The 16,946-nt window shown below is 53.8% G+C and overlaps 5 protein-coding genes across 5 annotated transcripts; 1 reads left to right on the top strand and 4 right to left on the bottom strand.

Moving 5' to 3' along the window:
- Positions 1 to 135: 135 nt before the first annotated feature.
- On the bottom strand, positions 136 to 3,757 carry J4E85_002746 (uncharacterized protein; the record flags this gene model as incomplete). Its single annotated transcript, XM_051467020.1, has 4 exons — positions 136 to 517; positions 567 to 2,965; positions 3,010 to 3,381; positions 3,425 to 3,757. 4 exons carry the CDS (start codon positions 3,755 to 3,757, stop codon positions 136 to 138), a joined length of 3,486 nt encoding a protein of 1,161 aa, XP_051329875.1.
- Positions 3,758 to 4,741: 984 nt separating this feature from the next.
- Positions 4,742 to 5,502, bottom strand: J4E85_002745 (uncharacterized protein; the record flags this gene model as incomplete). The annotated part of the gene is made up of 2 exons (XM_051467019.1): positions 4,742 to 5,277; positions 5,334 to 5,502. 2 exons carry the CDS (start codon positions 5,500 to 5,502, stop codon positions 4,742 to 4,744), a joined length of 705 nt encoding a protein of 234 aa, XP_051329874.1.
- Positions 5,503 to 8,163: 2,661 nt separating this feature from the next.
- Positions 8,164 to 8,847, bottom strand: J4E85_002744 (uncharacterized protein; the record flags this gene model as incomplete). The annotated part of the gene is made up of 2 exons (XM_051467018.1): positions 8,164 to 8,492; positions 8,547 to 8,847. 2 exons carry the CDS (start codon positions 8,845 to 8,847, stop codon positions 8,164 to 8,166), a joined length of 630 nt encoding a protein of 209 aa, XP_051329873.1.
- A 2,962-nt stretch (positions 8,848 to 11,809) lies between these two features.
- On the bottom strand, positions 11,810 to 12,291 carry J4E85_002743 (uncharacterized protein; the record flags this gene model as incomplete). The annotated part of the gene is made up of 2 exons (XM_051467017.1): positions 11,810 to 12,185; positions 12,242 to 12,291. 2 exons carry the CDS (start codon positions 12,289 to 12,291, stop codon positions 11,810 to 11,812), a joined length of 426 nt encoding a protein of 141 aa, XP_051329872.1.
- A 2,505-nt stretch (positions 12,292 to 14,796) lies between these two features.
- On the top strand, positions 14,797 to 16,182 carry J4E85_002742 (uncharacterized protein; the record flags this gene model as incomplete). The annotated part of the gene is made up of 1 exon (XM_051467016.1): positions 14,797 to 16,182. The coding sequence occupies one exon, from the start codon at positions 14,797 to 14,799 to the stop codon at positions 16,180 to 16,182; it is 1,386 nt and encodes a 461-aa protein (XP_051329871.1).
- Positions 16,183 to 16,946: the final 764 nt, after the last annotated feature.

Raw genomic sequence — 16,946 nt, 5'->3', positions numbered from 1 at the left:
TGCGTATGTATAAATCTCCAATTCATCCCCATTCATCCCTAAGCCAGATTACCTCGAAATAGTTCATAAACAACCCAGGTATCTTCCCAACATATCTACAACCTATTACGCCAAATAAATCCCCCTCTGAGCACTTTACCGCCTCGGCGCGATGCCCGCGGAACTCAGCGCAGACAGAGGACCACCTCCGGTTACAGGCGTCTGTGCCCCAGTGACAGGCGTCGCAGGGGCAGGTGTAGGTGCGCGAGATGGGACGTTACTTCTGTTGTGTGCCATGTGCGCCTTGACGAGATGGCCCGCACACAGAGCGCTGTTGAGCGACAGCTCACCCGCCAACACACCAGCGGCGATGACACGGGCAAGTTGCCTGGCGTTGTCACCGGGTGATGTGGGGTGAGCGCCTCGTACGCCGAGGAGGTCGAGCATAGCGGATTGGGGCTCGAGGATGGTTCCGCCGCCGATGGTGCCGACTTCGATGGAGGGCATAGAGACGGAGATTTGGAGGTTGCCGTTGACACTAGACGTTGTTAGCTTAAAGTCTTGGTGAATTACGAATGATGACTTACTTGTGCATGATGGTGATGCAGTTGGCACTCTCGACAACCTGCGCGGGATCTTGTCCGGTAGCCAAGAAGATGGCAGCGACAATGTTCGCGGCGTGAGCGTTGAAACCACCCATAGCACCCGCCATGGCGGATCCGATGAAGTTCTTGGAGATGTTCATCTGCACGAGATCCTCAACCTCGCACTTCAGCACCGACTTGACGACAGATCCGGGGATCATGGCTTCGGCGACAACGCCCTTGCCACGACCGTCGATCCAGTTGATGGCGGCCGACTTCTTGTCTGTGCAGTAGTTACCCGACACAGTGACTACGCGCATGTCTTCGAAGCCGCAGTCGGTGGCCATGACGGTGAGGGCGTGCTCGACACCCTTGGAGATCATGTTCATGCCCATGGCGTCACCGGTGGTAGCCCTGAAACGGACGTAGATGTTGGTACCGGCAATGGCAGACTTCATAGACTGGAGCCTGGCGAAGCGAGAGGTAGAGTTGAATGCGTCCTTCATCGTTCTTTGACCTTCCTCCGAGTCGAGCCAGATCTTCGCCGCACCAGCGCGTGTCAGGCTGTCGAATCCGATACAAGGTCCGCGGGTCATGCCGTCGCCAGTAACAACAGTAACAGCACCACCGCCAGCGTTGATAGCCTTGGCACCTCGAGAGGTGGAAGCTACGAGCACACCCTCAGTGGTCGCCATGGGAAGGAAGTAGTTTTGGCCGTCAACGAGGATAGGTCCAGCGACACCGAGAGGGAGGGGCAGGTAACCAACGACGTTCTCACAGCATGCGCCGTGAACAAGATCGTAGTTGTAGTCCTTGTACGGGAGGAGGGAGCGTTCGAGGAGAGTTGAGGTCTCGCGTGTAGCGTGGGTGCGTGAGACGAGACCACGTCGGATCTTGACAGCGCGGGTTTTGTCGCCGAGTGTCTTCTCCAAAGCGTAACCGGGGATCTTGCCCTTGAGCGACATTTCGATAAGCTCTTCGTCAGTCATCTTGGGGGCTTGCTTTTCCTTGATCATCATTTCAAGGACCTCAGCAGCACGGTTCGGTTGTCTTTGCTGTTCTTCGGAAGGACCGATAGGGAGTACAGGTGTTTGCGGTACGAGCTGAGTAAGGGGCTGCAAGCGAGTGTCCTCAGGACCGGGTGTGCGTGGCGGCGTAGGCATGTGCATTGAAGGTACGCGGGGGGTTCCAGGCACGGTCGGTGCTCCATCTTGGACTTCTGAAGGAGATGCGGGGGCCAGTGGCTGGTGGGGTTCCTTGATGGTCCAGCGAGCGGCGTTGAAGAGGTAGCCGTTCAGAACGACGCTCATGACAAGCGCGAGGACGATCCATTTGCTGAGGAAGGGGTCTTCCAAGCTCTTCAGTACTCCGTCGACGATGTGCGTGCTGATGTTGTTGCCAAATGCGAACTCGTTGTCGGTAATGGACGGCTCAGCGTAGTGGATAGACGGGAACTCAAGTTCGTACTTGATGGGCATGAGAATAGTGACAATGGTAGAAGTAGCAGTGGCCTTGGCCTGCTCGTAAATGTGATCCAGTCCACTTCCAGCGACCTTGAAGGGATCCAGCGGGGGAGTGGCACCTACGCCAGCAACGTGAGCGACCTTGCTGGGAGCAAGACCGAAGCGGAGGGTGACCACGTTGAGAACGTTGACAAGGATGAATCCGGCGACCATCAGAATCTTGAACTTGGGCACTGTAATCTTCTTTCCAAATACAGTTGTTGTGTGGTTGGCGACTTGGACATCGCGCGCGTTGGGCCAGTCGTTGTTGCGGGCGACGTTCTCGGCGACCTTGCCATCGACACCGTCGTCTTCGAGAGCCCTGCGGAGAGCCACATGGCGCTTGATGCGGTTGATCTCAAGCTTGATGGTGAGAATTGCGGTGTAGAAAGTCAGGAGCATAAGGGCGTCGAAGAAGAGGATCCAGGCGCCGAGGAAGCAGAACTGTCGCAGACCACCCTGGATCCCAGACATGGCACCGGCGACTAGGATCAGAATCTCGAAGAAGTAGTCGCGGACAATCTCGAACCCGGTCCTCTTGATGGCGAGCTGTACAGCTGACTGGATAGTCGAGGGCGCGCCCCGCTTCTCTTCAGCGGCCCGTCGGCCATCCAGAGACGCAGAGAGCACGGCCTTGGTGAGGACAATGGGCTTCTCGAAACCGATAATGACGACGAGGAATGGGAGTCCTTCGGAGAGCAGGATGAGGTTGATCGGGACGCCGAGATAGGTCGTGACAGCCAAACCAAAGAGGAAAGCAAAGGCGGATTGCAGGAGAACTGCGGTGGCCAGCCAGAAGTTGGATCCCAGGCGCCTCATGGCGAGGAAGAGAGAGACAAAGGTCAGGTGCATGGCGAGGTATCCGAGGGCCATGATGACGATGTCACCGGTATCCGCGTTCTATCAAAATTAGCCAAATCCACGCCAATCGCCAAACAACATACCTTGAGAAGATCCACGAAAGACGTCCATGAGTCCAGAATCCAGTTACGCACACCGCCAGGGGCGCTGCCGTTCTTGGACGCCTTCATCATCCACTTCTTCTCCTCGCGTGTGCCTTCCTGCTCCGAGCCCTTCGACTGAGCCGCATCTTCGGGCGCAGAAATCTCCTGCATTGCCTGGAGAAAGTCGGCGGCCTCGGTATATGGGATGGAGAAAGCGAGCGAGGTGTCGTGGGAGAAGGTTGAGAAGGAGCTGGACGAGCTGGGGAGGAGCTCGGCAGAGACATTGCTGGGGACGGATTGCTGCGAGGGCGCCGAGTTGATGATGCTCGATTCGGGGAAGACGAGGGTGACGAGAGCGAGTTCCTGGGCGGTCTGTGATGTTAGCTAAATCCTTCAAACCCTACGATATGCTTACCTTATCCTTGTAGATGGCAGTCTTGGGTTCTTCAGCCTCCCACTGCCATGACGTCTCCTCTCCGATTCTGAGTCTCTTGCTGCCGGCGAGAAGAGTTGTGAAGTCGACGCGGCTCGAGGCTGCTTCCTCAATGCCACTCTCGAGCAGGCCCTTGTCGAGAACGCCCAGGTATGAGTAGCTGGCCACAAAGGCAATGGTGACAATGGTGTGGATTGGATGCGTGCATGCCTTCTTCGCGACGGAGAGCAGGATGGGGTTGAAGTGGCGGTCGAACCAGGCGGGGCCCGTCTTCTTCTGCTCGCCCTGCCAGCGGCTGGTGAGGTATCCGAGCATGGTGAGGATGTGATGTTTCCACTGAAGTTGATTCAGTGGTGTTGTAGGCCTAGAGAGGCGCTCGCATGGGATGACGCGTAGGGTGGCTGTGCGCAGAGGTAGTGGGATTGGATGCGAGTCTCGCGTGTGACTATACGAAAAGACCTTTTGCTGTCAGTACAATCACGCCGGATATTCGTTCTTGCGGCGTACCTCGTGCACCTCCGTGGTCGGCGTGCTATTAAGAGTCCGTCAAGTCTCCAATTCTGCAATTAGGCCCTGCGATACCGAAACCCGCAATTGGCGTCGCAACACACCGTCAGACGCGCAATTTCAAAAAGTAAAGAGAGAAGGAGGGGGAGTAGAGGCGTGCTCACGACACTCGGTGCCGACCAGACTGAAATGTGGAGGAGGCCCCTTGCCGTCCCGCGACTTTTTTGTCCGCGCTAGACCCGACTGCCTCTCACCGCTTTGGCTCCCCGTCCGGCACGCGACTGTAATTCGACGATAGACGACAGATAGCAAAGGGTCCTGCAGGAATATGCGCCTAGCAATGTTCGAGTTCTAGTTCGCGTGTCCAGCTCAGCGTACTTGGGTCAAAGGAGAGTAGTTCGTTGTTGTTGTTGCTGTTCGACGGTCGCTCTTTCCACGAAGAAGTTGCGCCACGCAGAGGTTGCGCCACACGCCACGTACGCCACTGGATGACGCGCCAATCAATCCCAACAACCGGATGATCTTCAGGGGATCAGCCAAACAAGGCTGCGATATGAATATTTGTTGATGGTATCGATAACGGATTGTGCATTTCTACAAACGTCTATCAGTCTAATAAACATTCCGTTTCTATGTTTCCATGACGCGCGAGTGTGTTTCTTGACAATCGCTGCCAACCTCCTTGAAATACCCCGTGGCTTCCAAATATCCCGCCGCCGTGTGGAATGCCCCGCGACCCTAAATCCCCCGTCACCAACTACAAGCTGGAACAGACGCGGTGGTAGTAGCCCGTCACTCAAACTTCTCAGTCATCGGAACGTCGCCGTTGGTAATCTCTCTCAAAAACGCTGCATCCGGCCTGTACAGCATGACATGAAAGTGCTCGACTGCATGCACGCTCTTCAGACTCTTCCAATTCTTGAACCACACCAGCTCTTTGACTTTTGTCGCAAACGTCTTTTGCACATACTCATCAATCTGTTTATGTGACTCTGCCGTGGAAAGTCCCGTGTCCGGGTCGTCGTCGAGTTCAAACTTGGTCCACACAACGAGATGGACAATGTCGGCATCAATACCATACGGCCAGTCGTTATACAGGATCTTGATATCCTCTGCGCGGGTAAATATAGATGTCAAGCCGGGTAAGGTATCGAACGCACCATCAAATTGGAACGGCTTTCCCCTCGGCTCCATGCTCCCCCACTTCAGCCGCTCATTCACAATGAAGTTCATGATACTGCCATAGTCCCTCTCCAGCCGATGCGTAAACTGCCGGTACCGTCTTAATTCACTTGGCAAGCGATGAAACTTGTCCACCCGGTTGCTGTCTACCCACAGCCATCAGCGTTTCGCCTATCGCGTGTCACGTCTTCATCAATCTCACCCACAATAGCCCGCACCTCGTCCCACCTCAACACCCTGTACTCCTCGTCAGGCGTCCCGATGATGCCCTTGTCTTTGTCACTAATATCCCTCAGGAAGTCGGGACACTCGCTCGGCCACTGGTCTCGAGGCACGTTGACGAGCCAGAACGGCAGCTCCTCGTGTGGCATCCTTGTGCAGCAGCTAATTCCGGAAAATAGGAAAGTAAACAATTGCGTCGTCGTACAAGATTGGGATGACAAGGTTTGGGATTGCGCAGCAGGGATGATGAGCTGCCAGTCTAGGGAACCCTAGCGGTGAGCCCTAGGCATGTTGAACGATAGAAACAGCGGGTGGGACCGCGCTGAGGCTGTAAGGCCGTTGTCGCCATGACAAGCCATGTCAAGCCATGTTTTGCGTAGAACGCCTTGTTTCAAGCATTCATCAAGCTTCCATCTAGCATCCGTCGGGGAAAGTAGGGCGAGTTCTTGCAACTTCAACGACGATTCCTCGACGACTTTAGTAAGGAGAAGTGCGACGAAGCTGAAGTTGAACACACCGCCAGAATACCTAGGTATGTACAGCGTAGAACACATCTGCATCTCAGCCTCAGCCGCTGCACGCAATCAAACAGCCTCATGGCCTTGCCAATCAAACCAGCATCCCTCGTCTCAAATCCCAACTCTCCAATTTCCCGCGCCTTACCGCCATCGGCGCCATGTGTCCAGCGTGATGGCCTACAGGGATGCCACCCGCGCTGCGCCTCATGATTGGCCATGCCCATCCCGCAAGCCCGAACCTCGAAACCAACGAAAACCACACGACAATATCGCAGTCCTGCTTTGACACCTGGACATGAGAGTCTAGGCAAGCAGTGTTACATCACATGGGTGCAAGGCCCCATGGTCTGTTGTTTTAGGGGCCTGTGTAGACAGGCAGGTGTTAAGTATGGCGGTTTCCTCATTTTTGCCTTAGCAACTACTTTCCTTTCACGTCACGACTGCGCCTTGAAGTGCTGCACCTACGAGTACTGCAAACGATCGCCTTGATCTACTTCTGATCTCCAACCACCGTCGCTCCTTTCCGTTCGTTTGCTACGTCACCCAAACCATCGTCGATCAACTACCCGAGTTAAGATTTACGTCGTGTCATTCACTACACACGCGGCGGGTTCCTGGCTCTGCTGGACCCTTTCCAATCTGAATACCCACCACAATCTCGCGTGTTGCTGTGCGACATCGTGCATCTGTCGTTCGGCGTCGTAACGCTCGTGCTAGTGGCAGTTCGACAGAAGTTAATAGTCGACTATCGCCTTTTACATCAACATCGATTGTTTTCATCAACCTTTACCATCGGCGCTATCACTCTTACTACGAATACATATACCTCGACGACGAAGTCACTACTACCACAACCACTACTTCCATCGCCACCTCACACGTACATGCTCAGCATACCACAATAACTCGCCATCTCCTACGTACCCTCGCTATCTAGTCTACCCACACACATACCAAAATGGTCCGCGACCCCCAATTCTGGAAACGCTTCAGCGTAGCCGTCCACCAAGACGACCTAGAAAAAACCACGCAAACCCAGGGCCTCAAGCAATCGTACGTCAGCAGTTCACTATCCCCTCCCCTCGGATCCCCCACTTCCCAAACACACCTACCCATCACATCCCCGCCCATGGTCCAACTGCAATCCACACGGTCGTCCTACGCCGCATCAAATCCGTTGTCACCACTATCAGCGGAGATCTTCTCGGGCGGAATACATACGCAAACAGCGGAGAAGGAGACGGAGACAAATAAAGACAAAAAGAAAGAGAGACCCCGCTCCAAACTACAAAAAACGCCGTCCACGAAACCCCTACTCCGCCCCTCCATCTCCGTCCAAGAGCTCCCCTCCACCACCACGCAAAACGCCTACCAACCGCCCTTCTCCCCCCTCCCCTCATCCCCCACACACCCACATCCATCTTCATCCTCGCGTCCCCACTCCTTCTTCCGCACCCCCAACCTGTCCACCCTCTCCCTCAGCCACCTCTCCGGACGCCCTTCATCGCGCTTCCACTTCACCACGACCATCACGGCTGACGCGTCACATAGAGATAGTTGGTTGGCCGGTCAGCAGAGAAAGGCCAAGCAAAGGACGTGGATTTGCTGGTGTTTCTGGATATGTTTCCTGCTGCTTGTTGCGGGTGTGGTTGTTACGATTATTATTTTGAAACAGCACAAGATTATCTGAGAATGAAGGGGGATGGAAGGAATGAAGGGATGAAGGAATAGGTGTATATATGAGGGTGTTTTGGGATAGACGGGGTGTATGGGGCGTTTAATGTCTTTTTTATGGGACTTGGATTTGGGTGGTGTTTTTGAGCACTTGGATGCTCGTAACTGCTATCCGCGGTTTCTTTCTTTTCGATGTTTATATTCCAGATGATACCAGGCCTTACATGGCCACCAATGCGATATCTGCTTCTTTTCAGGAAAATCCATCTCATCATATTGCGCTTACGTGACTTGATTTGCAAGAAACACCTGAACACAAAACGACTGAAGTGCGCTGCTTTGATGGTCGGTTCCATTGAGATTACGCACGACTCACGAAGTTCATCCAGGCATGCGGACAGATTGATGTGAACCGACAGAGTGCTTTTGTGTATCTAGTCCAGCGCATAATCACTTTAGCATGGTTCTCAGCCTAATGTACAATGTCAATCTGCAACGCCATGCCCGCAACGGATATCTCAGTCCCAAAAGCGCGAGCATGCACAACGCCAAAACTCCATTCACACTCATTCCACCTCAACCCTGCCCCATCCTTATCCTCCCGGCCACCAAATCTTCCTAAAACCGGCTCTTCGTCGCAGGCGGCGTAGGACTCCTGCTCATACTCCTGGCATCCCGGCCTCTCTCCTTCAACCACTTGCGCGTGCACATGTCCAACTCGCGATCCAACTCGGCACTCGGTTCCTTGCGATGGATGAAGTTGCAGAAGCCGCCGCGGACACAACCCTCGCCGCTGTTGAGACGACAGCAGGCCTCGCGGAAATCGGTGACGGGCGACAGTTCGCAGTAGATGGGGCGACCGGCGTACCAGCGCGAGTTGAGCGCGTCGCAGGCTTTTTGCGCGTCTTCTTCGTACTTGAAGCGGACGTAGACGTTGCCGATGAGGTCTGTAGGTTGCGTTAGCAGGCTTCTTTAACTCCAATGAAAAGAAGGGGACGTACGATCATTATTGTTGTCACAAACTACCAGTTCCTCCACGAGTCCATACTGGCACAGCTCGCACCAGATATCCTCGTAAAACGCATCAAAGTGCATCTGCATCTGCTGCGGGTTCATCTTGTTCTTGGGGTCGTACGCGGGGTTCTGGTAGAGGTTCGGCAGCAGAATCGTCTGCGAGTACGAGGGCTTGACGTGTTTGCGCGAGCAGCGGTCGCCGTGGCGGCACGCGCCGATCTTGTAGTAGAAGGAGCAGTTAACTTTGTCTTGCTCCGTTCCGAAGATGGAGGCGAGGTAGTTGGCCATGGTGAATGTCGTGCGGGGTGTTGGATGAGGTGTATCGTGGTCGCGACGGCTTTCGGGAGGTGGACGGCGATGGCGTGGTGCGTGAGGTCGTCGCGCGCGCGGTGTTGGGAAAATGTCGCGATGCGCGGAGCTCGAAGCTAGGCTGAATGTCGCGGACGCTAGTGGCTGACAAAGCGGAGAGCGCCAAGGAAGCGTCGAGAAACGCCACCTTCACTTGAATCCCGAAGGTTCGACTTGAACGACGAATTTACGCTGTGTCATGTTTGCCAGCTTATGCGTATAGTCATAGAGTAATTATTATTTATCGTAATAGCCTGGTTGTTTATAGCGTGTCAGCCGGCGCAGCTGTGGCCGCTGAAGACGCACCTGCTGTTCCGAGTACTATCGTGGACAATCCGACCAATCCGACTCAACGAGGAAGGGGCGACCAGTTCGCTTTTCTCTCGATCCAACTATCCTCGAGATCTATCCCTACAGCTCAGCTTGCTCCTTTTGTAATATCAAAGAGCGAATGCCAGATACTTCGTCTATTAACCATGTGGCTTCTCATCCGGCTCGTGTCCCTCTACCATCTCTCGCAGCTACCCAGACTGAAGGCTTGGCCATATGCAGGACGCTCGAATGATTTTCGAGCCTAATGAGGCAATGTGGGTCGGCGTGACGTTTGACGAAGACCCCTAGGTATGCGACAAAATCGACGAAGACTACCAATATTCCGCGAGCCTGAGGGGTGCATCGTTCGGGAGAAGTGCCATCGCGATTCCGGGTGGCTCAGTCGTTCCAGGGCGTTTCGTAGAGCTGACGAGATACCGCCCACCAGGCAATCTCATCGCTATTCACCCAGAGGTCAGACCAGTCGGCGCGAGGGATGGACAACGCGGATACGTCACTCGGGTTCTCGAGGTCGCTTCTATCAGCCCTCCCATGTAGACCACGCCGCGTCCACCAACCCAAAGCCCCTTTGATACCATCAGTAGCCGATTCGAACAGCATCCTGTTTAATAGTCGGACCGGACGCTGGAGTGCAACATCAAGCAAGATGAACCAGCTCGACCGCGGTGTAAAGAAAACTCCTCCCAAGAACCCGTCTGGGATAGGAAAAGTATCGCCATTAGGACCGGGATTCGCGAAGCGCTTGACGGGGTAAAGAAGGCAGACCATGCCCACCCACGTAAAAGCCATGATGTCGAATACATCGAGCGGAGCTCTACAGAGAAGTTCTAGATGTGTCAACCCATCCCTCGGCGGTCTGTAATACTGGCACGGTCTCTTGTAGCGGCAACACTCTCGTGATACGAGGAAAGAAAGGTCGAAATTGGCTCGGGGGATAGATTGGAGAAGTGTGATGAGATTGATAGGCCACTCTTGGAGGCGCGAATGCCAGTATGCGCGCATAAATTCACATTCCGAGAGCACCCAGAAGGCCATTGCGAAGTGGAGCGTGCATTCTTGAACAACTGCGCTGAGGTCTTTTGGGAGTGCGGGAGGGACGCCGAGGTATGTTCGTGTCCAGATTGCGATCTGACCGAGGTGGACAAGCGTCATCGTAAGTAGTATCGTGTATGATGTAGGAGGATTCGGGTCTACCTGTCTTGGAAGAAGATGACCATTGGCATCGATAGAGTGCTCCTTGATAGAGTAGAATCTTAGGACGAAGACTAAGAGAAACGCCATCCAGAGTAGATGTGCGGGAATTGTGAACCAGAGAAATCCTGCGGTGATGGTTTCTTCACGTAGAGGTCGCATCTGGAAGTAGGCTACCGAATGTAGGGAAAACAAGCAGTAATACGCGAAACGAGTCTTTGACGGTATCTCGTAACGCGGAATCACGTCAAGCGTATGACGAGTGGTTACAAAGTACGGCATTGTAACGCTCGCAACTGGCGATGATGCAGGGAAGGACAGAATGCGCTTGTGCTGTAGAGGTGCGGTCACTGAGACCGAGTTCGGGAGATATACATCGTTGATCGAAAACAGGAGTGTTGTGAGGTTGTGCAAGGTCTCTCAGTGTCTGCAGCATACATTGGTAATGTGCGCGCGATTTGCGATGCGGTACCATGGGTTGCCAGCGACACTGCATTGGCGTGCCACACACACCTCTCACCCCATCCAAGGAAACTAAACAGCCTGGAGTCTACATCGGTATCAAAAGTCACAGTTTGTAAATCTTTGATGCGATGTAGACCTCTGGGTCACTATTGCTTTTCTTGCTATATTTGGGCGTTGTATCCTTTCCGACATGCGGATTTAATGTTCGGTCATGATCGAAACCGCATCCTCGTACTCCTCTGGCCCGGAATTCTCTCCCTCTTCTACCACTACCTCCTCCTTCGTCTCAACATCATTATACGGACAAATCCCTCGCCTCTCACGCCACGCCCTTTCTACGTCTTCCAGTCTCTCCGCGCATGTGTCGCACGGCTTCAGATGTAGCTCGACGCCTACGATTGCTGGACGATGATGGCGAGCTGATCCTGGGCAAGTAATGGTGTAAGTGTGTCTATGGCAGTGGCAGGAGAAGGAGTGGATGGTCGCAGCGCAGATACAGTTTTCTGGTTTGATATTGAGAGTTGGCATGGCCTATGTCGGAGAGGTGCGGTGCTTATTACCGGCGGTGGGGTGGTAGTGAGGTAGGGGAGTAAGTGGGAAGAACTCGTGCACAGCGTAGTTATCAAACTATGCAAGAGCTCATGTGAACGATGGAAAAGAATCACATGTCACGGGGGTGATGGAGCGAGAAGGGACTTGAATGTATGCAGAGCATTATCGTGATGCTGTGAAATGTTTTGGACGGTTACTGCCTACTTCGCCGCACTCTTCATTGCTCCCGTGTGAACAGTCCCCTTGACCCATTGCATTGTACAGGTTGTTTCGTTTCCTCTTGCTCGCAATGCGTGCCTTAACGACACTGAACATGTTGGCGGCCTACATCATGTTCAATAGCTTTCATCCTACTCACAGTTCACTGTCCTTCCTTCTCACGCTGCTGTTGACCTTGCTGCTGAGACTGGATCAATCGGCGGAAATGGTGCTGCGCGAGCTGATTGCGGTATGCCTGCGGATTTTGGCCTTGCGGAAATCCATGAGTCTGGATTTGCTGCGCAGCCTTTTGGAATGCCAGCTGTTGGAACTGCTGCGCGTTCTCAGTACTCCTTGCCATTAGCCTTACCAATAGGTCTCTCACATTTTTCGTCTCCGCCTTCGCCAATTCCAGGTCTTGCCTCGACGTTACGAGTTCCTGCTTCTGCGCTGCGATGGTGTCCTGGGCGGTACGAAGCTGGCGCTTGACTTCGTCGAGTTCGTATTCCGCTGACCGCTGGGCTGCATGGGCCTCCTTACTACACGAAGTCAGTATATGTCTCACATGCACTACAGACAGTCAGTCAGAACTCACAGCATCGCGCCGAGCCACTCTAGCGGGAATGAGGGGGAGTTTGAGGCCATTGCTGTGGGTGTAGATGATGTAGTGGTGTGGTGGTTTGTCCGATAGATGGTAATGTTGGGAGAAGTAGGTAGTAAGAACGTTGAGGTTGCAAAGATAAGTATTCAGAGTGCACCATAGATTGCCAAAGAACGCTAGCTTGATTACGAATGCTCCTCTTTCCTCACTCACTACCCCCGTGACTTTACTGTCTGCCCTCATCTCTCCGTATCTCAACTTCTTTCGCACTTGCTTCCTGATGCTCTCTCAGTAGACACGCATTGCAAGCTTCTTCGTACCGCACTTCGATGATATTTGACTGCGCGCGGCTGCAGAGTCCAAAGCAGTTTGGTGACGACTTGAGGCTTGCTGGGCACCAAAAGGTTCCTTTGCGGGATGTATGAGCGCATGTGTAGACGACGAGTGTGTATTGGCACATGTTCAAGTAGTGAAAGCAGGCAGTTCGGGCAAGATATAATCGTAGTTTCGGCTTGTGATATGTTTCCGAGCGTGGCAGTATTGTATTGTTGGTCTTGACAGCAGCTTATTACCGCTAGATCATCTTCTTGGAGTACTTATATGAGGTTGTCGTTGTGATGGACAAGCTCTTCACGTCTGTTGTGCCCGGCACTCAACCAGCCATTCCAAGCTATTGCATATTGACGGCTAAGACAGCAGGTGGTTGTTTGCGTGAGCATATTTGATCAAGTTGTAGATGGTCTCAACACCAACGTGTGAAGATGCTACCCACATCAATTTGCCACTGTACCCAGAAAGCGACGACAACTACAGGCACCACCTGGCATACCTTCCATGGCTAACCTCGAAACCCCAATGTCGAGACGTGTTTGCAATAACATTTCAAGATGTAAGGACAGTGTGAGAGATGAAATGGCACCTTCCAGAAGACACATCTCGGCCTTTAGGTTTGGGTAGCCACCGCACGAGGTCACCTGCTAAGGACATCCGACGTGGTTAGCCTCGGGTTTGGTTCCTGTAATCTGCGAGCCGTTTTGACAGGCGGGGATGCTGGCCAGGCCCCCGTTGATGCCGTTTGCTATGCCTCAGGGCTGTTCCGCGCCCCGCCGTTTTCCCTTATCGATGAAACACGAGGGAGCGATAGCAGCGTGCCTGTATGGGTGGGAATGCGTCTTGGGAAACATCTCATCTTGCGGCCTGTGCTCGGCATCGGAAAAGAAAAAAGGCGCATGAAGCTGGCCAGGTGTCTGGAATCTCGCTTGTCAAATATAGAGACTGGATGGGCGTCAATCTGGTCGTGGGAAAAGACTAGCTGGCAGGCATCGTGAAATGGAGAGATGCGCGCCAATCAGGCGATATCTCTATTTCCTAGGTTGAAGCCTAGCGTGGCGGCCGATGACCAATCAACGCCCGCGTGCGCTCTGACCTGAAACAACGTGGAGCCTCCACCAAACTACCTTCACCCCACCACCCGTCGCTTGCGGGTTCACCTTCCTTCTCGAAGCGCTGCACCGGCACACATTCACCTGTCGTCGGATGGATCTAGGCTCGCTCTCTGGCAATTCGGGTGTTTCCTTCGCTACCCACTTGTGATTTCGTACGCGTCACGCGCCTTGTGGGTTCACGATGGTGGGCGATGCAAAAAGCTTTACAATATCGCAATCACTGGCTCTCATTATTCCATTTCCCCAAAATCGCATCGATCTAGATGATGCCTAGCTTCCGTCGTTGTGTTGTAGATCAACGGCACACGGTCCTCTGACACTCAACGGCCCCTCTGATGTCTGAGGATGGCTAGCGTAGCCCTGCCATGCACATGTATTGCCAACTACCGACTAACAGACGCCGATCTTCGCGCCGGAGAGTACGGGAGGCTGCAGCAAGAGCGCGCTACGCCGCGACCACGCTGCGGGACGGGAAAGCCATGGCTGGCGGCTACAGCATCGGCCAGCGTTGAAACGCACATCCTACACCCATACAGTCAGGCTCGAAAGCTTGCCTGCGGCATCGCGTGGAGTGGCGCTGTGTTTCGACACCTCGTGTGTCTCCTTCTCTATTGGCTCCTGTCGCTTCTTCCCTTCTAGGCCGGAGATTTTACAACGCTCAACAGCGTCTGTCTCACCACCTTCACCCGCCTGAATAAAGGGCCATGGCCGCGTGATATTGCAGTTTGTGTTCACATCCGGCTTGTGCGTCTTCACTTCTTCTCTTGCATTTCTTATTTTCTTGTAGCCTAGAGCGCGCAGTGCGTCGTTCACAAGGTCCGGTACTATTGTCATTGAACAATAGCATCGTTACGTGCGAGGTGAAGACGGATTGAGTCACACGACTATTGACGGAGCGACCACTCACAGTGCCCGCCAAGCCGATACTTCACTTTTCGTCACGATATAATTTCCTGTACACCAATTCCCAGCTGTCCCGCTTTCGACAACAACACTCACGTCAGGATATACGTATCGCCAGTATTGATAAGACATCCGGCACCGACTATCCCACACCTTTTCTTGCAGGGCAAGATTCACTTTCGACACTACACACACATCAAGATGCCTAGCATACGGAGAACGCTGGTTGCTGCGCTCGTCGCCTTCCCCGCGGCTATGGGCCACAGCTGGGGCGAACAACTTCGTAACATCGACGATAAAGGCAATTACGTCGGCCAATATGGATACCCGCGAGGCTTCATCGACAGACCCGATGGCTCGGGTGACCCCATGTCCTACCGCGTGAACGAAGGCAGGGCGTATATCAACAAGGACGACATGGTCTGCCCGCCCGCCCAACGCGAACAAAAGCAGGCGAACGCCGACAAGTTTCCTCGTCTCAAAGCTCCGCCGGGCGGCTACGTCGCTATACGATATCAAGAGAATGGACACGTTACAAACTCAGACACCAACCGCGAAAAGCCAGAGAAGGGTGGCACAATCTTCGTCTACGGAACCAAGGAACCAAAACCCGACGACAAGCTCGTCGACGTACTGCAGTGGACGAAAGATGGTCAGGGTGGCAACAAGCGTGGAGTCCTGTTAGCTATGAACGATTACGACGATGGGCGATGCTATCTAAACAACGGTTCGCCAAAAGCCAAGGAACGTGAACAGTTCTCGCCAGCCTATGCGGTGGGCTCACCTCAAAGCGGGCCCTCGAACACAGTCATGTACTGCGAGACCGATGTCAAGCTTCCAGATACCATGGAACTCAGCAAAGCCTACACCTTGTACTGGGTCTGGCAATGGGCATCGATGCCTGGTCGAGCTGGGTTTTCAAAGGACGGCAAGGATGAGTACTTCACTACATGCATGGACATCGACGCCGCTTCCGCCGATGTTGCCATGGTAGCTGAAGCTCCAGATGCGATGGCGAAGTTCCAGATGAAGCAGCAGGATGGTGTCACTACCGCCCACCCTGACTTCAAATCACGGACTGCTCTTTTCACAGGATCACCATTTGAGCGCGAGTATGGTCCGATCACCTCCGAGATCTCAATCCCAGGTGGAGGCTCCGGTTCTGGTGGCGACGCTCCTTTCCCCACCAACAGCACTGCTCCCACCGGCGCTACACCTCCAGTCACCACCAGCGCTGTTCCCACTCCAAGTGCTGCACCCCCAGCCCCCAGCAACTCTCCTCCGATCTCTGCCGTCATTCCTTCTGCGACCGCCCAGCTGCCATCTCCTAGCAACTCCGCGGCCTCCAGCGCTACTATGGAGATTCCGACACTTTCAGGTCGCCCCGGCGCTGCACCAACACCACCAGCCGGCGACAACGGCGTTGTCACAGTCACCGACACTGTCATGGTCACTGTCACAGCGCCTGCTCCAACAGCGCCTGTTTCTACTCCCCCCGCTCCCCCGGCAGCCGCTCCCCCAGCTATCACTCCTCGCGCAGTGCACAGCATCTACCACAGGAATGGTGCTAAGTTTAGGGGTCTATAGACGGTGAAAAGACGCGTCTGCTTTGATTCTGTTACTGCATTTTCTTTTGTTACATACACACTGCGCTCTCCAGTGGCAGGCCACAGGTACTGATGACGGACACACATGATGATGACTGCATGGAAACGATTGCATGATCATGAAGATTGGGAGGTTCTTTTTCTTTTTGCATTCAGCGATACCCCTTGCATACATGTTGGCGTTTTGGGTAGCATTTTATGACCTTTACCCAGGTGGGTTGGTCAGGCGTTCATCAATAAAAGCATATCACAACATTTCATTTCCTCACGTCCTGTCTTCTCACCGATCGTGACCGCCTCGCTTTACATTTTCACTGCTACGAGCTTGTGTAACTGCCCCACGTGTAGCCACGTGTTCTGACTTCAACGTTCTAAGTCAGGCGCCTTTAACGTGACGTCCACAACCTCGGCCGAGATATTGAGTACGTTCCATGAACATTTTCTACCCAGATGCCGAGCCTCTCGGATCGCTTCCAGTGTCGATGCGCGTATGCTCGGAGCATTATCCGCATCGACGCTTGCGAACGAATACGGTTATAAGATGACGCAACACCGTTCGCTGTGGAAGTTGGCTCACAGACCATTCCATTTGGGGTGCGGCCCGGATACGACCGTTACCATCGTCAAGATTCGTTGGCTCATACAGCAAACTTACTCGTCATCTGTACCACACCCCAAGCCATCAGGTCTAGACCAGCGGGACCAAAAAGACGATGAACTTCCAGACCATCCGCACCCGTCAAT

This window comes from Alternaria conjuncta (genome assembly GCF_024043145.1).
Source record: "Alternaria conjuncta strain BMP 0040 chromosome Unknown scaffold_3, whole genome shotgun sequence".
Classification (NCBI taxonomy): Eukaryota; Fungi; Ascomycota; class Dothideomycetes; order Pleosporales; family Pleosporaceae; genus Alternaria; species Alternaria conjuncta.
Note: the sequence above shows the minus strand (reverse complement) of the source record. Positions and strands in the feature narration are given on the sequence as shown.